Raw genomic sequence first — 26,982 nt, forward strand, 5'->3', positions numbered from 1 at the left:
ATCGGAGATTACAACTCCGATGATGGTTGTTGATTCTGGGTTGACAGAATCGTTGGTATCGCGATTTAGAATAAGTTTGAGGCTGAAAACGATTAAAAAGAACTCGTTTGGCCCCAGGTCGAGGTTGCCGGAATCCGAAAGGGACTCGCCGGTTTTGGGTAATTTCCCAGTTTCCGGCCGAGTTCTTCACGAACTCCGGCCACCGGTTTTCTTTCCCGCCGTTTGATCTTGTGGAGAAGGAGACTGCCATCTGAAAACCTGTTTCTGTTAATTTCTTTTTACTTTTATTTCAAAATTCATTTTCTTACTTTTAAAATCATTTAAATTGTTTTCAAAAATAAATCATTTAATAATTATTTAAATACTAAAAATTATTTTCTTAATTATTTTAAATTACTAAAATTATTTTCTTTAATTATTTTCAAAAATACAATTTGATTTAATTATTTATAATTCATTTTGGTTAATTATTTATAAATTTAATTAATTGATTAAAAATAAATTAATCAATTAATTTTATTTATAAATAGTTAAATAAATGTAAATTATTTATAATTAATTCAAATAATTTCTAAAAATTATTTTAAGGTTTTAAAAATTATATTTTGGTATTTAAAAATCAATTAATATTATTATTAATTGATTTAAATTTATTTATTCTTATTTTATTCATAATAATTAAACCGTTCGTCCGTTTAATACGAAACGAACGCGTACAGACTCAGAAAAATATTAAGCTTCCAATAAAAATACTTTTAAGTCCTAATTTCTTTTGTATTGCAATATCATTTAATTTGTGTATCAGTTTGAGTCGGTATTTGATCGGTAAATGCTAATATTGACCTAATTTTCATTCTGAACGCACTGAGACGTACCTTTTTAATGATCTGACTTATGTGTACATGAAATATGTGAGTACGTGTTATACGAATACCATGATTACGTGTTACGTGATATACATGCTATCTGTTACAGTTTTAAAATGCCATGCTAGTTATAAACGATCGGGTAGATGTTAAGACATATAGTTACGTCGATTGAGTTTGGTCTATCAATTAAGATAGTTCTTTTGTTTATAGAATCGAGTAGCAAGGAGTGCAGTCAAGTGTTAGACGGAGATAGTAGCCAGCAGTTATAAGCAGAGTTATAGTAAGAAGTTGTCGAGCATACCAGGCAAGTACCCTAACTTCACTTATCGTTCAAGTGATGTTCATTTCGAACTATATTATTCAAGTATTCTCCCCTATTCTAAATTCAGAATAGCTTATTGTTTTACATATTCAAATATAAGAACTGGTTATAAATACTTTGATAGCATATTGAATATCAATATTCCTATATTTATTGACATTCTCGTATTCTAGCAATCATTCTGCTAGAACCAACCTTTTGATTCGATAGATAGTGAATAACTATACTATCCAGATATACTCTATACAATGAGACTTTGAATTGAGATTAGCGAATAACTAATTGTTCTAGTTATTTCGCCATCAGTTGTTGAGATAACTCCGGACCATGTGACATGGGGAGTTGAATAGATAAGGATGTCATTGTTCCGACTCCTTTAATCAAAATTGTTTTGTGAATTGATTCTTGGTTAGCACAAGAGACCGAGGCACCGGTCCAGCGTAAGTTATTATACGAAAGTGTAATATCTTGCTAGGCGAATATATGCCTTCTTCATGGATATCCAATAGGTACGGTATGGCTGCGGGATATCGATACCTATATTTACGGTATGGCTGCGGGATACCGGTGTTGTTTCATGACTGATCATCAGGAACAGCATAGTGCATAATTGTGTTTTATTAAACTGTCGCTTAAACTTTAAAGTTTATATCAGCTTCTGATTTTACTCAGATATTGTTATTGTTGTTCATTTACAAACTTTATACTGCTTGCTGAGCATTTCTTTCGCTCATACTTGTTTATTATTCTAATATTTCAGCTAAGCCAGAGCAGGCTTGAGTCCCAAGTTTGACCAGAAGTCGAGTGCTTGTAAATAGTTTGGTGTGTTTTCCAGGTAGACAGTTTGGGACGCTTGAATAGTATAAAGGTTTGTAATAAAATTTGAATAAGTTGTAAAACTAATTAGACTCATGGTTTGTAATAACAGTTGGTTTGTATTAGTGCCTGTTCCATACTATAACCTGTGATCGATCCAGTTGCATGCAAGGGGTCATATTTATTATATTATTCCGCTGTGATTATTTTATTATAGTTTATTGGCTAGTGACCCCCAAATCTAGACCCCGGGTTTGGAGGGCGTCACATGTTGCCGTCGGTTAAAGAGAAACCAAGGGAGAAAGCTGGGAGAAAAAGCCATTCCAAAGAAAAGCGCTATGATGGCAAAGTCTGATACTGAGTCATCAAACTCTAATGGTGACTCAAACTATGATAGTGAATCAAACACTGAAAGTAATCATGGTAATGATGATGAAATCCAATAGATGGTTGCTCTATCGGTGAAAAGCTTTAAGAGGATGGCCTACAAAGACTTCAAGAAAGAAAAGAGGCTTTCCAGGAAAGGCTCCAGTTCCTCAAACTCTGATATGAGGAACTACATAAGAAACTCTGATGAGAAGGAGTCAAAGTATGGGAAGAATGAAAGTCAAAGCTAAAGTGTTACAATTGTGATGGAGTTGGACACTTTGCAGCTGACAGCAGGAAGCCAAAGGCTGAGAAGAAACAAGCCTTGATAAAACGACTCGTACTTTTATATTATTAAAGTATAATTTTTAAATAATTAAATAAATAAAATAGGTTATGATTCTGTTAGCTGTGTGTTGTACTTATTATTAATTGTGTGTGACTTATTGGTATACGAGAATTATTTGTATTATAAATTGTCGAGTCGTATTGTTTTGTTTTTGCTTTGAAAAGTGATTTTATTGGAAGTTTATTTCCATAAATATTGAAATTATCTCTAAAACTATTTTTATATTTTTATAATTTTAATAATTATTTTTGAGAATTTATAAAATTTAGAAAATAATATTTTATCAATTATTTATTCCTAGTTGATTTTCTTAGCGTATTTAAGTGTAAATTTAGATTAAATTCAAGAATATTTCAAAAATCACGAAACTTATATTTTTTGAAGTTGGGAATATTTGAAGAATTTTAAAATTGTTTCGGAAATTTTTCGGATTATATTCAACATCACGTTTGTTCGTTAAATCGTAAAATACGGTTATGATGCACGATTCAAAAATTCTTTAAATATTATGAAAAATTTATTTTATTAATTTTTAATTATTCCGAGAATTTTAAAATTTATTTGATTATTTTCGGGTTATTTTCACTCGCAAGTTGTTCATTAAACCGCGAAAAGGGGAACAGAACCGGGCTTCAAGAGGAGTGTAACACACGTGTTAAGCTCTCTGAAAAATGGTCGATACATGGCAGCTATTTTGGTATTCAACTGCTACTTATTGGTTTATATAATAAAATAAAAATTGAAGGAGATAAACACACAAATGCTCACATCTCTTTACATTGTAATCTCTCGACTCAATCGATCTCTCTCTGTCTTGATTTCTCTCATATTTCCCCTAATTCTTCCCTTTTAACACTACGTTATAAGTGGGCTACTGTAATGCAAGTGTTATAAGCAGCGTTACATTATTTAAGAAATTTTTGTCCTAGTGTAACACCTCTCAATTCGTGTTACAATATCTATTAGCACCTCGTGTTACATTGGTTACTTTTTTAACTTTTTAAAATATTAAAGTAAAAATATTACAATAAAAAAGTATTAATATAATATTATGGATTATTAATGAATCAAGAATGTAATATATAATTTATAAAAGTTAAAAAAATTTGTTGTACATAAATATAAAAATCATTTTTTTAGATTTTTATTTAATAAAATAATAAAACAATTAAAATAAAAACTAAAAAAATAAAAATTAAAAGCACACACATTTTTTCAGGTGAAAAATGGGCGGTTCTTTTTCCCCCTAAAGTAGGGCTGTACAGACGAACCGCTCAACCGCATCCAACCGCTTAACCGCTCGCAACCGAACCGTATTTTGCGGATAATCGCGAAACATGGGTTGGTTGTAGATTTAAAATTTAAAAACCGCTCACTCGCGGTTTGGATGCAGTTTTAAATTCCTGAAAATCGCAAAATCGCAACCGCAACTCGCAACATATATTTATAATAAAATATATTTCCAAAAATGTAGTTGATATCATATTAATTAATAAGTATACACATTTTTTAACCAATCTTAGGTTAATGTTAAGATTTCGTTCATAAGATTCACAATCATTATAAGATATATATAACCAAACAAATAGAAAATGTAATCAACATCTAATTTTTTTTATCCTTTTTTTTTTCTTTTCTCCCGACTCCATATTTTTGTATGTTTTTAATATCCTTACTCTACACGGAACATTAGTTTGTATTTTATTTTTGAATGTAAATTTATCACGTAACTTAAACTTGAATTTATTAATATTCCGAATTTATTATTTTGCAAATTATTAATTATTTTAAAATAATTGGTTGAACCGCTAACCGATCCGCAATAACCGCAAATTCGCAACCGCAATTGACGCGGTTAACCGCAACCGCATGACAATTTTTTAAAACCGCTCTTCACGGTTTGGTTCGACTTTTACCTTAAAAATAGAAAGTTCCATAGTATCTGTAGCTGGAAGCCTTCCTTATTATTTATTCGATTTTGCCTTTTTTGTGGCTGTGAAATCTAATTTTATTGTTTCACCTCATTGTTTTCTTCATCTGCAAGTTGAACCTAGATGTTATATTCAAAACAGAGCAAATACCAAAATTTTGCATCAACGATGGGCTTATTACAGTTGGGAAGAAAACTGAAGAGATGCCTGTTCTGATTTATTTTTTTATTTTTGATAGATTCATTTTGTCCTGAGAATCAAAACAAGCTTGTTTCTGCTTTCGTTGATGGATTGATGTGTATTTTTTATACAAGTGGGCAAATTAATGACGATGATCATTTGGAGTCGGTCAGTACTTTCTTTATTTATTTTTTATTGTTTCGTTATCTCACTTTTCATATCACATAACTCTACAGCCCCACTTGCCCTCTAATGGTCTCAACAGAGCCAATATATTAAATTTTCACGTATATTAACTCCAGATCTCTATATCATCCAGTACTATAGTGATACATCATATTATTACGAGAAGAAATAAAGTCCATTAGTTGTATAAAGATCATGACTGAATATTAGAACTTGGAAAGTTTACATTAGTAGAATAGAATGATAAAATGGAACTAGAAAGCTGCTTAAATATTGTAGATGCTACAGGTCCAAAACTCACAGTTAGACCTATTTAGTTTTTTAATGCGCAGTCAGTATCAATGTTTATAACAGATTTATACTATTTCCTCTTGGTATGTCACTTCTTTTTTTAGCTGTCTTTTAAATTATTAACTATGTATTTTTTTTGTGATTTATAGTTCTATTGATATTCAATACAATTCCTTAGTTTGTTTTTGTTGCCCCCATTTATGGTTTCGGTTAGCTTATTCTAGTGGTAAACCCTATAACTTTATACTACGAACTTATGTGGTGATTTCGTGTTTGCTCAGAATTAATTTCAGTATTGTTCTAACACTTATATTGACTTTGATAAAAATGAACATGTAAGCTTCTGTGTTGAAGTTTTATAAATGGATCATTTTGGGTCATGTCCGGGTTAATTGAGCTCTTTCCGGTCACTTTTTGATCATGTTATTGTGATCTTATCATGTCGAAAACTGAGATGGGTTTTGTTTGATATTGCCAGCCCCGACATAGTGCAAGTTTGATGTTAAGGAAGATGACTATCCTTCATTTAATAGATTGGATAGTATATAAATTTTATTCTTTTTGATAGTTTAGATGTTAGAGAATAAGTTCCTCTAGCTGCTGCACTTGTGCGATTCTTCCATTTCCTAAGTCCTAAGGCCATGTTTGTTTAATGGTATTAAGCAGGGGATAGGATTATAATCCTTTAAATTTTCCAATCTCATATTTGTTTTGTAAAAAATTAGTGAAGAGGTATCCAAGGATTATAATCCTTTAAATTATCCTATCCCATGTTTGTTTTGTTGGAGAAGAGGATAGGACTATAATCCCATCTTATGCTTGGTGGGAGGAGGTATTGTTTTATCCCTTCCTACAAGTCATTTTTTAAAAGATTATAATCCCCTAATTGTTATCCCATATGAAACAAACATAGGATTAGAAAATTTAAAGGACTATATTACAATCTCAAGTACTATCCCACAAAACAAACATAGGATAAAGTTTTAAAGGATTATATTCCAATCCTACACTTAATCCTTTCAAACAAACTTAGGATAGGATTATTTAATCCATATGACTAATTTTGATGAGATTAGTTATCCCCGGATTATTATCCCGGGATTAAAATCCCACGAAATAAACATGGCCTAAGAGTTTGAGTGATGTTTATCAAATATCTAATGTTCATTTGTCTTCATTTAATATTGTTTAACTTTTTAATTTAAGTGCCTTGAAGATGCATAGCATTCAACTCTGAACATACACTCTATAGCTGATATATTTAGGATTCTCGACTTCACCAAGAAATTTGAACCTTTTGGAAGGTTTTATAAGCAATTCTTGAATCAGATATTAGATACAAGTATTTATATATTTTGCATCTACTTATTGATTATTATATATTTAAAACAAAACATGCATTCATCTTTACATCAGTCTGTCGACCGCAGTACCTGGTGTTGATGTCTATGGGCGAATGATCATTATGTGCTGCTTTCCGTTTTGCATATGCTATGCTAGTACATGCATTAAAGACTTAATTTGTTGAACAGTGTTTTCTGTTTCCAAGTTAAAAGGTCATTTTATGGAATGCTAGGCCTAAAACTTGCTTATACTAAAGTAAACATAGTATATGACTCAACATATTGTGTTTTCTAATACTGCTGATCCATTTGTAGGACTCAATATTTGTAGGGTCATTTGTATGTTTCTTGGAAATATATGAACATGTGGATTTGACACTGCACATGCCGCTGCCCGATTAGCATTTTCAGCTTTTAGATAAACAAGTAGTAGTAATTATAACCTTCACTTTTTTCGGCCGAACCAATTATCATTTCTGGGGAACAGCTACACACTAGTTACAATCCTAATCTTTTATTTGTTTGCTATTTATACACATATATATTCTAACTACTACTACTACATATCTATGTATCAGTGCATACGATAGAGCGGCCATCAAGGTTCGGGGAGTGGAGGCGGACATCAATTTTATACTTGAGGACTATGAGGAAGACTTGATACAGGTACTATTCACTGTATATTTCCCGGTTGCCATCAATGCACAATCCCATACTCCTTCCAATCTTCCATCTCATACTGCAGTTGATGGTACACTTTTTTTATTTCTTTACTTTCTATGTTATAGAAAAAGCGACGAAGTTTGAACTTGTGACATGCCATCCAGCTTTATTATGATACCATATAAATTTACCCAATAATCAAATTTGTTTTGTACTTTAACTATTGAATAATGGAATACAAAGCAAATTCCTCATGCTGTAAATTTTAACGTAGATTGATTAGAATTGATTGTGGATGCGATGTACTTTAATATTATTCCGGTATAAATCATCATGCCAGAATAGTATTATAAGTTGGAGATGTTTGTAAGCCTTAATTAAAATTAGAGAGTCTTTAGTTATGTTTTGTTAATATGCAGGGCCGACTGTTGATCAAATGATTGCATGTGTACTGATGTTAGTGGCTTTGGTTTTAACCTATCATGTTCACTAGGATTTTGTGCAATCAGCAATTAATCAGATTATAAACATTACAAGTGTTCCTAGTTCCTTCATTACCTTATGTGTAATTAGTTTGTAATTAATTTTGAGGGACTGATAGATTTTTATCTTGTTTGATCAGATTATCTAGATTTAGCTAAGTGAAAAGAACAGTAATGTGAGAAAATTGTTGAAAATGTGACAGATGACCAATTTAACAAAAGAAGAGTTTGTGCATGTTCTCCAAAGACAAAGTACTGGATTTCCTAGAGGGAATTCAAAGTATAGGGGTGTTACTTTGCACAAATGTGACAGATGGGAAGCTAGAATGGGCCAGTTCTTAGGCAAAAAGTAAGCCAATGCAGAGTTGATGATACATGCAACTGTGTACACACATGCTTGGTTGATTGTTAATAATAGTGCATGATAGCAAGAATTATAATATTAACATAACATAATTTGTTCTAGTTTGAATTGATGGCTTGTTTTTGCAAATTTCGTGTTGTACAGGTAATGAGAAAGAATCTCCTAAAATATGTCCGTGTGAGGGAGTTTGCTCCAGAGGCAGAGTTCAAAAATCATTCCCTTGGCTTTTCTTTGCGGAATATTTCTACGCTTTGAATTCTCATTCAAATTCTGTAAATTATTGTACATTAATGGGCAGAAGTAAACGCATCAATCCTTCAAAAATATTGAGCAAAAAAAGTTTCAGTCCAGAAACAAGCATGAAAAAAAGCCCCAGCATGAGCCGTAGGAGAAGCATGAACCATAATAGGAGCAAGAGCATGAGCTGAAGTCGAAGTGTTAGCGGAAGCCCTCCGCGTGTCACTCGTAGAAGCGGTAGTTCTAGTTCTAGCAGAAGTCTTATCAGAAGTAAAAGTAGTTGTGATATGTGTCGGGGGTGTGAGTACTTGATGTTGGTCTAGTTTGAATGTAAAGTAGTAGTATGGTATGGACTTAGACACTGTTATTTAGTAGTATGGTCTACTTTGATGTTTTGTTACTAATGGGATTGTTCTTTAAATTAAGCATATATTTCAAAAAATTTAAAATTAACGGTTATATTTGCACCTATTATAGTGTAATATATGATTATGTATAGTGTTACATTACATATGCTAGTGTTGTTTAATTATAAAAAAATGTGTTACAATAGATAAAACAGATTGTTACAATAGGTTATGTGAGACCCACAAGTGAATCCTACTTATGAAATCTTGATCAACCTAATGTATCACCCATTTTGCGTTACATTTAGGCATTTTAGTGTTACATTAGTTGTTTATTGTAACATTTTCTTCTCTGTTACAATAGATCACTGAAGGGTTATATTAGGGTGTATATTCTAATGCTTGTATACGTAACGCCCTCTGGTGTTACAATAGACCAAATGTAACATTTTTGGGCCTATTGTAACAGCATTTAGGCATTATAATAGCCCACTTATGCCGTAGTGTAATCCCCTTGTTCCTCTTCCTTTTCCCTCGCTCTTGCGCCCCCGTGTTCCCGGTAAGCCTCCGACATCGCCGAAATTTTAGTTGATCTCGGCTATTTCAGTTTTGGGTACTGTTCTTGCTTGTATACATATATATATATATATATATACCTGTACGTATGTTTATGTGTGGGTATGATCAGGTTTGGTGTTGTTGCCATGTGGGTGCTGTGTTGTGCGCCTTTGTTTTTCGATTCCATATTCCTTTCCGGCCGCACGTGTGTGCGCGTGAGCCGGGGTTGTTGCGAATTTCAGATTTTTGCAGTGATAGTGATGAAATTAATCAATATTTGCAAAAGTGAGTTCATTTATCGGTGAAGTTCATTTGGGAACCCGAATTAATCGGGTACCAATGAATTTTGCCGCCGTCAACGATGAATTTCGATGAGTTGACGGTGGACTGTGATGATTTATTCGGAGTCCTACAACTATAAAAATATTATTTAATTCGTAAAAATTATTTTACAAAATGTAAATTAATCATTTTATATATGAGTCGTATGTTGGTATTTTGGGATTTGAATTGTGTTGGTTGCGATTGTGTGTCGATCGATCGAACAACACAGATTTATTTGATTGAATATCTGGGCATCCGACTTCTCTTTTGGAAATTGACTTATTAATTTTATTTAACAATATACTTATATTTTTAGTTTTTAAATATGTTTATATTCAAATAATTATGTGGATTTTAATATGAATACATTTGTCTAAAATTTGTTTAATAATTTTAAATTAAACTTACAATTATATATTTTTTATGTTTAAGACTGAAAAATATTATTTACTCTTTAAATGGATAATATTAGTCCGATAAAATGAGGAAACGATGCCTGATTTCCGAGAAATTAATTTCGGGAATACGGGAACGTGATCCTAATATTATCAGAAATATCAATTGAACATACCTAATTATATATTTATAAAAATTATACGAAACCTACTTGCGTGTCGTGATGAAATATTTTGCAAAATATTTGACAACCCTATTTTCCGAAATGACAGTTATACGTATTTTCTGAGAATAATTATCGAACCGAATTTTAAGTATACGGGCCATATTTATTTTGTGTATTGAGTTAGTACGTATAAATATGAGTGAGGATTTAGTATCGTATGGGTAGAACTGATAGCGAGGATATGTCAAGCATATTCGATTGTCTAAATTAGGGAATTTCGATTCTGTAGGTTCTAGTCGGAAGATCAGAGTGTTGAAGTCGGACTAAGAATAGCCTAATGTTCAGTCGACAAGCTCGACAAGGTTCCAATCGAAAGACCCGAGTGTTGAATTCGGACTAAGGATAGTCTAGTATTTAGTCGATAAAGCTCAGCAAGCCAAGTACCTCTGACCATATCTTTTATGGTACGGTAATATATAAATAACTGTTGATTTAAATTTCGTATTGGAACATAATGTTTTAAGTTATATATCCCTTGTTATTAAAAATGTTTTTTTTTGTTTAAATTATGTTTTGAGGAAAAGTAACTTCTGAAAATGCCTATCTCTAAATTGTGAATAATATTGGAGAGGTTTTGAAGTGTGTTGTGATAAAATTTGTTTTGAAGAGATAGGTATAAGTGATTTTGAAAACTGGATAAAACGGATAAGATATTGGATGGCATTGCGTAAATGGCCCGTTACAACCCCGCATGGTGGCGTAAGTGGTTAAGTCGGTTGCGCATCCTATTTAAACCGCTTAGTCCAGCGTGACGGAAACCTAACTAGTCTCTGAGTTCCGGAGCAGGTTTTGTGATGTGACAAACTGATCAGTTGTCACTAGGATTCATCCAATATATATCTGATTTTGGTTTTTTTGTTCCCATAACAGAACATATGGTTTTGTGATTACTGTCAGGAGACAGATGATTTGGAAATGAAAATAGCATGCTAAAATTAGACTCAGATATTTGCAAAGCACATGACTGATATTATATTTTACAGAGCATGCTAGTTGTTGATATCCAGTTTATACATGTTATACTTGTTTTCACAAATGATTTATGATTTTGGTTCCTATAACTGTTTATCATAAAATATTTTACTTTCTTATTCATATATTGGTAATGTTGATCAATTGATTGCTCACCCTTACAAAATGTTTTGTATATATATCGTAGATGCCTAGAAGACCTATTTGTTATAGCCGTAGCCGAGTTCCAGCTCCTCCTCTATCGGGTTCCTCTGAGGTAGTTATGTCAGACCTGATGTGGGTCTGTTGAGTTGTTGTAATAAGATAGCTGTGTCAGACTTATTTAAATAAATTTGGTATTGTAATAGATGAGTAGCCTAAATCATAATTGAACCTGGAAAAGATCTTGGTAAGGGGGTCATGTTCATGTTGTAATAATAATGAGTTTGGTTATGTTATATTATGGTATGTTGTTATTTTTGACGTCAACTCCTGACCTCGACGTTGAAGCCGTCTTACTTGATTACCAAGAAGAAGAACTGAGATGATACATCAGAATCTGATGAGGATGTTAATTATGCACTTATGGAAAATGCTGAAAGTGAGGCTGAGACTACTGAGATGAAGGTACCTCAAATTATACTTGCTTTTGATACTGATGATATCTGTGAATTAAGGATATTTCTTGAAAAACTGCATGTTAGTTATAGGGATCAAACACTTTAAAATGCTAGAATTAGAACTGAAAATTTTGACCTAAAGAAAAGGAATGATCACCTAGAAGCTGAATTGATTCTCACGCTAGAAACTCTAAAGGAAAGAGATGATGCTTTGTTTGTTAAATAAATATTATTAGAAAAGCTTGCTTACCTTGAAAAAGAATTAGCTAAAAAAAGAGAGGTTATTGAGCTTTTTACTAATTCATGGAAAACAACTCAGGATTTATTAGAAAAAGCTGAAGGAAGTTAAAATGAGAAACAAGGAAAAAATAGGCTAGAAAGAATAGAAATGGAAAAGTAGGGGTTAACAAGGAAAACAAATACAAATCCATACATAATGCACCTAGAAAGGCTTCTTTAAACTGTGGTAGTACTAATCATCTTCCTGTTGCTGGAAGGAAGAATAAAGGAATAAACATTGTTCCTCCTAAATCAGAGTTTAGGAATAGAACAGTTAGATATAAACCACAAAATTTATATTTTCATTATGGTAGTGTTTAGCATTCAATTTACACATGTAAAGAGTATCACAGTTTGTATTATGATTATTAAGAATTGCAACCCTCTTTAAATAAAGCAAAAGTTGTTCCTGCATGTATAAACTCTGATATTAAGAATATTAGCTTAAAAGGCCAAAGGATCCAAGAAAGTCTGGGTTCTTAAAGATACTAATTAAGTGTTTATCTGATTGTAGGGTAATAGGAAAAATTCTTTAGTCTTGGACAGTGGATGTTTAGGACACATGACTGGAAATAAATCCCTGCTATCAGAGTTTAAGGAGGAAGTTGGCCCATGTGTTTCTTATGGAGATGGCAACTTAGGAAAGACTTTGGGATATGGAAAAATCAAATTTGGAAATGTCATCATTGAAAATGTAGCTCTTGTTGCAGGACTCAAGCATAATCTAATCAGTGTGAGTCAAATCTATGATAGAGGTTACCATGTGACTTTTTATGAAGAATATTGTGAAATTATCAGTAAATCAAATGGGCAAGGTTGCAATGACTGGTTATAGACATGGTAACTTATATGAAGATATAGACTCCACATAAACTAATTGTTCTAAAATATGTCTACTTAGTAGAGCAACTGTGGAAGACATCTGGAACTGGCATAAAAAACTTTCGCATCTCAACTTCAACAACATCAATGAACTTGTGAAGAAAGATCTTGTAAGAGGATTTCCCAATGCAATATTTACTCCTTATGGCTTATGTGACTCATGTTAGAATGACATATTAAGGAAATCATCTTTCAAGAGTAAAATTGAATTCTCAATTCTTGAACCATATCACTTACTTCATATTGATCTGTTTGGTCCTAGTAAATGTAATGTCTATTGCAAAGAAGAGGTATGCACTTGTAATTGTTGATGAATATACAAGATACACATGAGTGTATTTTCTACACATAAAGGATGAGACTCCATCCATTATTCTTGATCATGTATGGGAATTGGAAAAAAGATCAACACATAAAGTAAAGATCAGTAGAAGTGACAATAGAACTGAATTCAATATCAGTACTATGGAAGAATTCTGCAAGTACAAAGGGATAAAACATGAATTTTCTGCCCATGGAACTCTACAACAAAATAGAGTTGTTGAAAGAAAGAACATAACTCTTATAGAAGCTGCAAGGACCATGCTTGAGGAGGAAAAAAATTCAACATACTTATGGGCAGAGGCTGTGCAAACTGCATGCTTCACACAAAATGCAATATTGATAAACAAGCATGAAAAAACACCATTTGAGATGGTGAAGGGAAAAAGCCAAATTTGAAGTACTTTCACATATTTGGCTGCAAATGTTTTGTTCTCAAAATTCATCTTGAACAACTTATTAAATTTGATCTAAAAGCTGATGAAGGCATTTTTGTTGAAAATCCACTGTCAACAAAAGCTTTCAGAGTTTATAATATGAGAACAAGAGTCGTCATGGAGTATATTCATGTATATTTTGAAGACGAGAAGATTACAAGTCTAGAATATATAGATGAACATGAAGAATTGAGATTTGAAAATAAAGTACCATATGCTGAACAATTAAATCCTGATACTGTAAATCCTGATGTCACTTTAAACTCTAATGAGTCACAAGTCAATAGAAATCCTACAAATACTGAAGCACATGTTAAGATGGAGCAACATGATTCACATCAAGAGTCAAGTTCAAGTTATAAAAATCAAGAAACATCAGTAGATACTTCATCAAAATATGATTCCTCAAATACTGATGAAGCAAATATTGATAATATTGGAAGCACTGATTCAGGGGGAGATTCAGGATATAATGATGGTACACAGTAAAGTAAAACTATAGACTTCATAGATCAAGGGGAGGCTCTACTTCAAGGAGTCAACTTCTTTCTGCAAGAAAATGGACTATATCACACACACCTGACTTAATCATTGGAAATCCTGATAGTGGTGTCAAGAACAGAAAAGCCACTCAAAATGAATATCTCTACTATTCTTTTATATCACAAAATAAACCTAAGAAAATGGAAGAAGCTCTTCAAGATGCCGATTGGATCACAACAATGCAAGAGGAGCTTAATGAATTTGAAAGGAACAAAGTCTGGACATTGGTACCAAGACCAAAGAATAGATCAATAGTTGGTATTAAATGGGTGTTTAGAAACAAGAATGACAGTGAGGGCATAATTGCAAGAAATAAAGAAAGGCTGGTTGTAAAGGGTTATTCATAGCAAAAAGGTATTGATTATGATGAGACATTTGCTCGAGTTGCAAGGCTTGAGGTAATCAGAATGTTTCTAGCCTATGATGCTCACATGAAGTTCAAGGTGTTCCAAATGGATGTAAATAATGCATTTCTAAATGGTGAACTTGATGAGGATGTTTATATTGAACAACCTCCAGGGTTCATTGATCAAAAATATCCAAATCATGTCTACAAATTGGATAAAGTGCTCTATGGACTAAAGCAAGCTCCAAGAGCCTGGTATGGAACACTTGCTCAATTCTTATTGAAAAGTGGTTTCAAAAGAGGTACAATTGATAAAATTCTATTTTACAAGTACCATGACAAGGACTTGTTGTTAGTTCATATATATGTTAATGATATCATTTTTGGATCTATTAATGATAAACTCTGTGAGAGGTTTGCCTAGTTAATGTAGTCTATATATCAAATGAGTATGATGGGAGAATTAAGTTATTTTCTGGATTACAAGTCAAGGAGACTGGGGAATGGATCTTCATAAATCATGCAAAATATACCAGGAATTTACCAATTTCTTGGTGCTAGATTGGTTTCTTGGTTTAGAAAGATACAATAGCCAATTTCTAATTCAACTGCAGAAGCTAAGTATATTGTTGTAGGAAGCTGTTGTGCTCAAATACTTTGGATGGAGAATCAGTTACTGGATTATGGGTTAGAATATTCTAAAATTCCTATATATTGTGATAATTAAAGTGCTATTGCAATGACAGGAAATCCAGTACATCATTCTATGACAAATGACATCAATATTAGGTATCATTTCATGAGGGAACATGTGATGGAAGGTACAGTGGAAATGCACTTTCTGCCTACAGATCAGCAACTATCAGATATCTTCACCATACCACTTTGTGAAGCCACATTTGCAAGATTGGTGAATGAATTGGGAATAATCTCAGGACAGTTCTCAAACACTGATGAATAAGTTGTGTTCTGTAAATAGGAAAAAGAGTTCAAATTTTGGTATCTATTTCTATGTATCAGTATTTCTTAAAAACTGATAACTGTGTTAAACGCGAATGCCATGTATTCATGCTACTTATTACTTAAAATTTCATGTAGAATGTTAAATCTTGATGTTTAAACTCTGGCATTAGTTGCATGATAAACTCTGTTTGTATATGTAAGTACTGATATTGGTCAAACTTATGTGTTGACTGATAAACTCTAATAGTAGTTAATTAAATACTGATAATGGTCAAACATTGGTTGACTATTAAACATTGATGATTTTTGAATTTATTCAGAATAGATATAAAACAGTATACTAATTAAATTACTGAGATGAAGTTTAATGGGTGATTTTATGCAAATGATAGAAAAGTGCATAGTTGGTGGCGCGTGTTTAGGAAAAACGATGGAGTATCTACACAACATTACCTTGTGTAATCGTGCATGTATTTTCTGCACTTTATTATTTGTTCCATGATTGTTTTTCCGTGCACTAATAACTTGTCACATGTCCCACTAAATTGAATCGTCTGTGTGTAATATAGTACAGAGTTATACAAAATCAAATTTTGATTTGTAATTATCACTTTAACAAATACTAGTCACTCTCTTAATCTCTTAATTCTTCTTCTTTCTCATTTAAAATCTGAAACCCTAATCAGTTTTTAAGCTTTTTCACACAGATAATCATGTCTTCGCCAGCTACTTCTTCATCTTTTACTCACAATGATGCCAAATTCATTACAAATAAATATGCTGCTATTCTAGAGCATGCTGGTATAAATATTGATTGTCACATCTTTTAGGATTTGTTAAGTGCTAGTAAAGTAGGTTATGCTCTTACAGAACCTACAGTTATGTTTGGGGACCAAGTTCTCGCTCTATGGAGAATTAGGGTGTATAATGATGGTGGAAAAACTGGTACTCCAAGCATCACTTTTGAGTTTGGTGAGGAGACAAAGGTTATACTTTCTCAAAAAGTTAGAGAAACTCTTCATCTCCCAGCTAATTCATCTTATACCACATTCATTGGTGATACTGAAATGAGGAGAATCTTTACTAAAATTGGCTATGATAAGGAGCTCAAGAACATAGGGCAATTGAAGAGGAATGGACTCAGAAAGGAGTGGAACTTCTACTTTGACTGTATCACCAGAGCCTTCAATAACAAGTATACCAATTTTGATGCATTCCCCATCATGACACAAAAAATTGGGTACTCTCTAATCCATGGTGGTAACTGTAATACCCCCAAATCCGGTGTCAGGGATCTGAGTTGTTACGCTACCGTCCAAATATAGCTCCAAACGAACAGAACCGGGCCGAGTTTTGTCCGAGCCGAGCATAATTTTTTTTAAAATGAGCTGAGCCAAGCCAAGTTTAAAAACCAAGCCAAAAAAAATGTTCGTGATCGGCTCTTTTATAAACGAGCCGAGCCGAACAAGAGTTTGCTCACGAACAATCGAGCCGAGTCGAGCTGTCCACTAATAGTTCGCATATATTTTTTAATCGACCAAGCTTAAGGTATAATTTATAAATTTATAAGTTATAATTTATAATTTTATATGTTATATGATGATCAAATACTATTTCATCTTATAATGATATATGTACACTCACACTTTACACTTGTTTCTTAATTTATATAATTTTATCAATTTATTTCACAAGTCGAGTTTTAAGAACAAAATCATTTTTATTAAATTATTGAAACATTCATAACTTTAGAAATCGTACATTACTTTTAAATTGTTGATGTCGATTGTCAAAGATTTAGTAATTTTTGATATTTCAGTTAAATTGGTTTAAATTAGAATAGACATATAAAATAAAATAAAGGAAGCAAGCCCCTTTAAGTGGTTGAAAATTATAATTATTAAAAATTAATTTATGTGTTTGAAAAAATATTATAATGTTATAATTTATTTTAACGACTCACTATTTTAATTTATTCGAAATCGTAATTTAGGTCGATTTTATCGTAGACTCCTCTTATAAAAGTGTGAGGTGAAATTTAGGGTTAAGTTTAATTAGAAATTGTTTGTTGAAGTAATCAAGTTCTAGTGATATGTATGAAATTAATTAAATTATTTATTGTTAAAATATGTATTATATTTTTTATTAAATTAATCATTTTACTTTAAAATTAGTATTAAATTTTAAATAAAAAATTTAAATCTATATAAAAGTGATTAGTAAATATTTATTATATGTTATATATAAAACTTTTATCCGAACCGAGCCGAGTTACCGAGTCCGAGCCGAGTTTGAGCTAAATGAGCCGAGTCCGAGCTGAACATACAAAAAACTCAGCTCGACTCGTTTAATTATCCGAGCTTGTTTGTTTGTTCGCGATCAACTTGTTTAAGAAAATGAGCCAAGCCGAGTTCACTTAAACGATCTGATCCCGCGTTTTGTTCACGAACGGCTCTGTTCATTTGCAGCTTTACGCCCAAACATATATTACATACATTAACTCAACAGTCCAATAATCATAACACCAAATGACTCCAATCTCTTACACACACAAGTTAGAGCCTTAGAAACAATTCTCAAAAGTAACATTAGTTATTACAAACTAAATGTACTATCTGAGATCTCACAATATTAATTACAACCTCTACCTGAAGTTAGATTAACAGCTAATATTAATTATACAAGGGTACTGAATAAACAACTAGACTTGAATACCAGCTTCAAACCTATACAACTCTCTTCTGTATTAACCATTTTGAACTGGCTATCTCAAGGTTGAATCTTCCACTTTCATTCCTCGTAGTACTGAATAATTAACTATATTTTCCAGCTACTGAAAGGTTTAATAAATAAAGCAAGGGTGAGCACAATAATGCTCAGTAAGTATCCCTACCGTAGAATAAATATTTTCTCCACTTATAAGTTTGAAATTCAATAATCTTTATCGATATAGCAACCAAATTCTATAAGAGATATCCGGTCGCATCTGCTAGGGCATCATGTACATTGATCCCTGCACTAACGAGTCCCATGCATTATAAAAAAATCTTTACTTTTTATTTTAATTCATTCATAACATTCCATGTTTCACATTTCACAATTTCCTCTTAATTTTTTCTATATCAATCACATCACTCTTATCTCTTTATTCTCAATATTACTGTTATTTATCTCAATAGTCATTACATTAATTGTTATCCATTAAGGAATATTATTAATTAAAAAACATTCTTCATTTGACCAGGAAGCCTTAAAAATTGCTAAGTTATTAATAATCTCTTACTCTCTGATTTAAAATAATACTTTTAGAATTCAGCATTCACTTGAATATCAATTAAGATTTCCATATCCAATATTTCAAAAATAATTAAACTAAAGCAAATTAATATTATTTAAATTATTAATTGTTATCAACTAATCTTCATTTACCAAAATCCATTTTAAATCATTCATTAATCCCAAAATATTTTGAAGAATAGATAGATAATGAAATTATGACCACATCGTCTTTATGAATTTAGGTTGTGATAAACTTGTTTGCTATCCTCGTTCTGGTATTTAATAAGATTAAATACCTCAATATCTGATAACCAAGAAAGGAATATTATACAATCGTATAATATACGAAGAAACAATCTTCAAACTAAGATGACTACTGTCAGAAGAAAGCTCGGCTTCCGATCGACATAACGAAAACATAATTAATTAGCTAGTAATTTTTTCGTTCATTTGAATCCACTTCACTTAATTATTCTTCCCTATTCTAGGGATTCACAAGTCCTTATACGTACATAACTTAGGGTAGTCATTCATATCTCGAATTAATTCTCAATTCATATTTAGTCTATGTATGTATATATATACACACTTTATAACGAACAATATCCTAAAGTCAAGAAGTTAAAAGTCAAAGGATAGAAGTCTTGCATAAATAAAACACCTATATTTTGATAGGTAAAATACAGGGTTAGAAAACTTGCATCATAATAATAAATTATACTTTGATAAGCAAGATATAGTTTTAAGAAACTTATATAAACAACAATAGAATGTTTATTATGTAAAACATAGGGTTAGGAAAATTGTATAACATACTTACATATTATATGGAAAACAAGGATATAATATTTTAAAAATAGAGTACGAGGTTAGAAAACTTGTTTGAAGTCTAGCTATATAGTCTCAAGGGTTCTCACAGTCCTAATGTCCTCCGAGCTCCACTTGCTCCGACCGGTTTTATCTAAATTATCTTCAATAGCTAATAAACAACTAAGAAACATAATCAACTCCATTAACTCATTACTTTCCAAGACCTCGATATTAATCCACAAACCAATATCGAGTCCAGTAAACACAAGTACAACTTATAATTAATCCATGATCTTTAGCTCATTCTCTATACTAAAAGGTAGTCATGAGAATCCTCAACAATTTCCATGTTTTAACCGATTTGAAACTTGTAATATCGGGGAAAATTATGTGAATATTTTGTGATAATAAATAAATATTAAGTGTTTAAATAAGTTTAAAATGTTTATTTCCATGATATTATGTGTTATAGTTGTAACGTTTGTAAATATTATAATATTATAATTCTATGATGTGGCATTTCTGTGCATTGTTGTGAGTACATCAGTTTCTAAATGTTGTTTTCCAGCGATTATGTGAATTAAGTAAATACAAATATATTTTCTTTCGTGACGATTCGAATCTTCGTACAAATATTTGGATATGGAAATTTAGTGCTTATACGATTATATAAATTGGTATAATGCTGGATTGTATTTTTAAAACTTTATTTGCATTAAAATCTAATTAAATTATATTTTTATGTGACTTGTTATAGAAGTATTAGTATAAAGAAAAATTTTTAAAAAATTATTTTTATTCAAATTTCTTGAAAATACTCTTATAAAATTTCTAAAATCTTAAAGTAAATTATGGTGTAATTTTTTGTGATTAATGGAATTATACTTTATTTATTAAAATTCATTCTTTTAAAGCATATTTTTAATTCTAGAAAAATGATTATTAGATTACTAATGTACCCTTGCATGCAAAATCCCTTATAAAAGAGACTAAGGATATAACCGTCATTTCCAACCCCACTCACTCACTTCGACCAAGTAAAATACTCATCTAACCTTGCATGCAAAAATGTCTTAAGCTTGTAGGAAGGGCATAGAAGTCATTTCTCCATTCCACTACCATTTTAACACATCAAAACCCAAAAACACAAGCTACACTCTCTCATTTGCACACCCACTTCACTCCCTCCCCTTTCTCTCCCTTTCGGCCGAAGCTCCCCCTCCCCCTCTTCTTTCAATTTTTTTTCTTCTTTCTCAAACACTTTGATCAAAGAGCTAATTCATTCATATTCCCACACTTGTAATTGAAATATTTAGCTCATAAAAGGTATGTTTTATTATGTGTTGAGGTGTTCTTGTAGCCAAGATTTAGGCATTGAATTCTCATGGATTTAAGGACTAAAATCATAAGGGCTTAAAGATATGGACTTGATATGATCTTGGAGAAGTATTTTTACTTCAACTTTCTAAGTCATAATCTTGTTCATAGCATTTGGCAATAATTTATTAAAAGAGCCGAATGTATATGGATTGTTCTTTAGAAATTTCTATAAAAATGACTTTGCATGTTACTTATAAACCATTTTTGCTTCTAAAATTGATGAATTATAATGTTTAAACTCTTGAATGCTATGTATTTCTTCAAGTATATTAAGTTTTAAGACTTGCATGTTAGTTATAGCCCTTTCATATTGATTTACAAGTGATTTTAGACTAGGAAACCATTCTTGTTTATTTTGAACCTTGATACTTGATTTTTATGAGGTGCATGTCACGAATTATGTGTTAAAATGATAGTTTAATCATGTCTTGATTAAAAGATATTAAAATCAGTAGGTGTCATGATGTTTTCATGCATGTGTAATTCGAATTTTTGCTTTAAAATGGCTAAGTGATGGCTTGTCTTGTGAGGTGTTACTTTGCTTGTCCTTATAATTGATTGCATGCTAAATAAAATTATAAATAAACCTTGTGCACTATAGGTCAGTAGGTGTTAGCATGATATTAGGTTTGGTTGTTGGTTTGTTCATTGGTTTTGATGGTTAAGAAAGGAGTTAAGGTGGACGGGATGCATTAGTCCTATTTGGACAGATTTTAGCAGTAGAAGTTTAGGTCATTTTAGGTATGCATTTGTGAGGCCTTGTTTAGACCAAGTTCAGTGGAGTTAGGACTTGGTATGTACTTGAGTCCAGAAGCTTTAGATTGGGTAAAATCATGCATTTAGTTAGGTGCACACGCACAAAACCGAGAGGAACTCAAAACAAGGCAGATTTTGTATAAGTCCATATTTGACCCATTATAACCATGTTTTAGGATAGGCATTCATTGGGACTTGGTTTATAATGGTATAAAGAAGTCCTAGGAATCTTAACAAGTCATTAAAATCAGTAATTAAACAATTTAAGTGAGTTTTAAGTTGATAAAAGTAAGGCAGTTTAGAAATCAGGGAAGGCAGATTTATGTCAACTTCCACTTGAGGCCTAGGAAGGCCCAAGTAAGGTTTTTGAGTCATTCAACTTTAAGGGTTAGTTTAGAGTCTTAGGAACCTCAGAGAGTTGGTTTGGAGTGAAGGTCCAAGGTGGAGATACCCCATTTCCATCAAAATACCCGAGAGTCACCATAAGAGTTGCATTAGGAATCCTATGAGGAATGTATTGTGTTTAAGTGCTTTATGAGTGAGGCCTTGATGTCAAGTCAAGTTTGGGAGTTGCATTATGTCATAAGAGTCTGTAGAAACCACAATTAACTAAAGGCCAAATGTAGAAAAGTATATTTGTGTCGAGGCACACAAGTGGTGCCGAGGCATGCATCCGAGAAGAGTTTAGAGTATGCATTAGTTTTGTGAGTCTTGTGAGGTGAGGCACAAGTGTGTATTACTGAATTTAGAATGTGTTGAGGTCTGTAAAGGAGGATTAAGAGTGATAGTCTTGTTAATTATTTGTTAGAAAGGATAATTGCTTGAGTGATTAGGATCTAAGTGTACTATTGCCATGCCTTTTCTTGCTATGTGTTATATAAAGCATATATTACTTGAAATTAAGTGTGTTAAGTATACTTATATAGATATATGTGTGTGTATGTATGTGTATATATAGTATACGTGAAAGGGTAGTTAGCAGGAGTTGTGACGAGGATACTATTTATTATAGGTTCAAGTAGGAGGCCAGGAAAAGAGCCCATAGACGATTCCATTCAAGTACTCAGTAAGCATAGTTCAGGAAAGTGAACTCTCAACTTATCTTTATAATTCTGTTTCTTGTGATTAAACAACCTGTGAGTGTATGACTATCATTTAATAACATTGATTAGTCTCTGAGATCACTCAATAATTGGATCTTGAACTTAGTTAATCGCTTCCATACTTGAATTGACCACTTTTCTTCACATATTACCTCGTATCTCTGCGAATACCCCCTACAAATAGTTCCTTAATATATCCAGTGGAACCTAAAACCCTCATATATTAGATTAATTTCCTTTAGAAACCCAAACACTATTATCATCCTCTCATTTGAGCTTTGTCATTACCAACCCTTTGTTATATTATCCTTGATCAAGAACCCCTTTTAAATTAAAATGAGTTATTAAAAAGGAATTGAATGATATGATAAGACTGAGGCGCCAGTCATTGTTAAAGTTTTAAAACCTCAGTAGCAGGGAGCCTGATGGTTTTATATGGCCAATGTGTGCTGAGGATCCTCAATGGTTATGTGGTTTGGAGCTTTGATGTGGGCTGATCACCCCTCATTGCTCATAGCGCTGTATGATTTCAATTCCCTTCACTTGTTAAAATCTTGAACTTTACTTGAAAAATTTATATTGTTGATTTACCTTCTGTTACTTTTTTATTGAGCATATGATGAACTGTTGTACCCTATTATTCACTTGCTGAGCATTTTTTTCATTAATATTGTTATTGATGTTATCCCTTCAGTTAAGCCCGAAGATGCCTCGTTTCAAGCAGACCTCGCGTAAGAATTATGGTGGTTCAGGGTATGCCTACCGTCAGATGTTGGAGCAGGTAGGGAACTGGCTGTTCCCTAATGTTTAGAGAACTTTTGGGAATTTAAAATTGGTAGATGTATTTGACTTTGGATATTAGACTTTTGTATTATTAGTTGTTTAGATGTTGTTCAAACTCTTACCTGTGGATTCGGGGACTTGGATTTATGGTTCTGTAATATTAATTAACTATTTGTAGTCCTTTACTGCTTTGTTTATCTCTGTTACTATTATTGCTAGTTAGTATTAGTGGGTCCGTCACAGTTTTGGTATCAGAGCCATAGGTTTGAGTCACTGAACAACATAGGATAAATGAATATAAGATAGGAATTTAGATAATAGGATGAACTTAGATCATTTGGGTTTTTGGGGCGTTAGAATCTATAGGTTTTTTGACCCTTTTATTTATAACCGCGTATATATATAACTGATTGTCAGGCATCATCCTCATCGACTCCCGGATTCCCTTCTACTGTGTCATTCTCCCTGTACGAGCAGATGGTAATTATGGTTGATCGACTGGAAGGCGAGAACGCGAATCTTCAGCGTATGGTGGATCAGTTGTACCGTGAGAACTTTGATGACGATCCCAACCGACCCCGACTGATAGCCAGACTTGAGGAGATCATCCAGATGGCTGAGGACCGATTGACATTGATGATTCCACACCGTGAGAGAGAGAGTCAGATTGCTCTTACCGCCATTGATGACGAGCTCCGCCGAGTGATTAGCCATCTCCGTGCCCCTGTTCCCCCATCACCATCCCCTTAGACTATCATATAGTCAACCTATCTCTAGCATTGTTGTTGATTAGTACTTTGATTCCAGTTGTACCTTGTACCCGGATTGTTTCGGGAAGACTTTATTTACACTTTATTTCCTGTTTGTACTCTATTTCACACCTTTCATTCGAACTACTGTTAAATTCGCACTTTAATTATCTCTATGATATTGCTATCTCATTACCATGTTATATACTTGCTTAGATAAAAATTGTTGATTAAATTCTGTTGACCTCTTTAAAAACTTGATCATGTCTAATCCTTTCCTAAGATATCTTTTGAATAAAATCTCAGTGCTTAATATTTACCCTTGCTATAACTTGTCTATGCAAATATTGAACTGTGAATAAACCTTTCTTGTCTACATTCAGAATCATGCCTCCTCGTAGAGCCCGCAACACCAATACCAGGGATCATGAAGATCCACCACCCAACTTGGCTTAACTTATACAAATACTTCACCAACAATTTGATACCCTTACTCAACAACAACTTCTTCAGCAACAACTTCAACAACCACCTCTACCACCACCAACCCCTACAACTTTCAAATCGTTCCAAGCTGTGAAACCACCAGAGTTTTGTGGAACTCAAGACCCTGTAGAAGCTCAATATTGGCTTAAAGAAATGGAGAAAGATTTCACGCTAGCTGTTGTTAGGGAAAAAACGAAGGTCGATTATGCGTCTTATTTTCTGAAAGGCGAAGGGAACTATTGGTGGGAGTCAACCCGTGCTCTAGAAGAAGAAGAAGTTATTTCTTGGGATAGATTCAAGAAGATTTTCCTAGACAAGTATTTCCCGAGGTATATGCAGACAAATGGAATTGAAGTTCTTTGAATTAAAGCAAGAAGGAATGACTGTGGGAGAGTACGAGAAGAAATTCACCGAATTGACTAGGTTTATTGGAGATTACGTGGACACGGATGAGAAGTGAGCGAAAAGATTTCAATAAGGATTGAAGTCTTGGCTACGAAGCAGAGTGGCTGCTTTTGAATTGGCCATATATGCTGAAATGGACCAAAAGGCAATGGTTATCGAAGGAGAAAGTGACCAAAATTCGAAGGAGAAAGAGAGTAAGAAAAGAAAGTTTGGAAGTAGTGGAGAAGGATCGGCTCAAGGAAGCCAAAGTGGAAAGAATTTCAAGAAGTTTGGATTCCAGAACCAAGGAGGATCCCGAAGCTTTAAGAAGGGTGATAGTAAGAGTCAGAGGAATAGGATTCAAGGGCAGAGATTCCAGCAAGCAACAAATTCAGAGTGTAAATTCTGTAACAATAGACACACGGGCAACTGCAATAAGGCTGACATCATCTGTTACAAGTGCAATACGAAAGGTCATTACGCGAATGAGTGTCAGAACCTGAAGCCTTTTATTACATGCTTTAAATGTGGAAAGACTGGTCACATGTCGAGGGATTGCAAGACCCCCAGAAACAATAAGTTGATGCAATTGACGGCCGCTCCTTTCAATCAAGCAATGACATCTTCTGTTCCAATTTTTCAACTTCCTTCAAATCAACCTTCTGAATCTGCAACTCCAGTGTGTCCTCCCTCCTATCCTGCTCAGGCCCGGACATTCAACATGTACATCAAGGATGCTGTTCATAGCTCTGAAGTTGTGGCAGGTACGCTTTCTGTCAACAACATCAATGCTAAAGTGCTATTTGATGCCAGAGCTACTAGATTTTTCATATCTGAATCTTTTATTGGCAAGTTGAATTGTGAAATTGAACCGTTAGTGAACCCTTATCTATCATTTTGGCTAATCAAGAACGAGTATTTGTTAAAGATGTTTCCCTCGGTGTAAAGTAGAGATTTCAGGCTATAGTTTCCCTGTTTCCCTCATACATTTCCAATTAGGAGAATTTAACGTTATATTAGGAATGGATTGGTTAGCAGAGCATGGTGCTCAGATAGATTGTAAGAAGAAGAAAGTTATTCTTAATTCCCCTCAAGGAAAGAGAGTAGAGTTTTAAGGGTAGAAGCAAGTTAAGACATTTTTGACAATGATTCAAGCTAAAAGATTGTTAAGACAAGGGTGTGAAGGGTATTTGGCTCATGTAATTGATAGATCTAAGGAGACGCCGAATATAGGAAGTATTTCGATAGTTAGCAAATTTCCCGATGTATTTCCTGACGAACTTCCTGGATTGCCGCCTGACTGTCATATTGAATTTTCTATCGACTTAGCGCCCAATGTGGAATCGGTATCGAAGGCACCTTATCGTATGGCACCATCAGAAATGAAGGAATTGGCCAAGTAACTACAAGAATTATTGGATAAAGGAGTTATAAGGCCGAGTGTATCTCCATGGGGTGCTTCAGTTTTGTTTGTGAAAAAGAAGGACGGAAGTATGAGATTGTGCATTGACTATAGAGAGTTGAACAAATTGACCATTATGAATAGGTATCCGTTACCTCGTATTGATGACTTGTTTGATCAACTTAAAGGAGCGACTTATTTCTCAAAGATTGACTTGCGATCGGGATATCATCAGCTGAAGATTAAGCCGAAAGACAT

At 33.0% G+C, this 26,982-nt stretch overlaps 1 protein-coding gene across 1 annotated transcript; it reads left to right on the plus strand.

The window, feature by feature from the left end:
• The first annotated feature begins 4,769 nt into the window (after window positions 1-4,769).
• On the plus strand, window positions 4,770-8,847 carry LOC141668001 (APETALA2-like protein 5). Its single transcript, XM_074474667.1, has 4 exons — window positions 4,770-5,001; window positions 7,232-7,319; window positions 8,002-8,147; window positions 8,307-8,847. The coding sequence occupies exons 1-4, from the start codon at window positions 4,979-4,981 to the stop codon at window positions 8,308-8,310; spliced, it is 261 nt and encodes an 86-aa protein (XP_074330768.1). The 5' UTR covers window positions 4,770-4,978; the 3' UTR covers window positions 8,311-8,847.
• The last annotated feature ends 18,135 nt before the right edge of the window (window positions 8,848-26,982 follow it).

The sequence above is a fragment of the Apium graveolens genome, chromosome 6, assembly GCF_009905375.1.
Source record: "Apium graveolens cultivar Ventura chromosome 6, ASM990537v1, whole genome shotgun sequence".
In the NCBI taxonomy this organism is placed as follows: domain Eukaryota; kingdom Viridiplantae; phylum Streptophyta; class Magnoliopsida; order Apiales; family Apiaceae; genus Apium; species Apium graveolens.

Coding starts and splice junctions, on each gene's coding strand:
- LOC141668001 (XM_074474667.1), top strand. CDS start 4,979: ATGACGATGATCATTTGGAGTCG. Junction 5,002..7,231: donor ACGATGATCATTTGGAGTCG/GTCAGTACTTTC, acceptor TCTATGTATCAG/TGCATACGATAGAGCGGCCA. Junction 7,320..8,001: donor ATGAGGAAGACTTGATACAG/GTACTATTCACT, acceptor AAAATGTGACAG/ATGACCAATTTAACAAAAGA.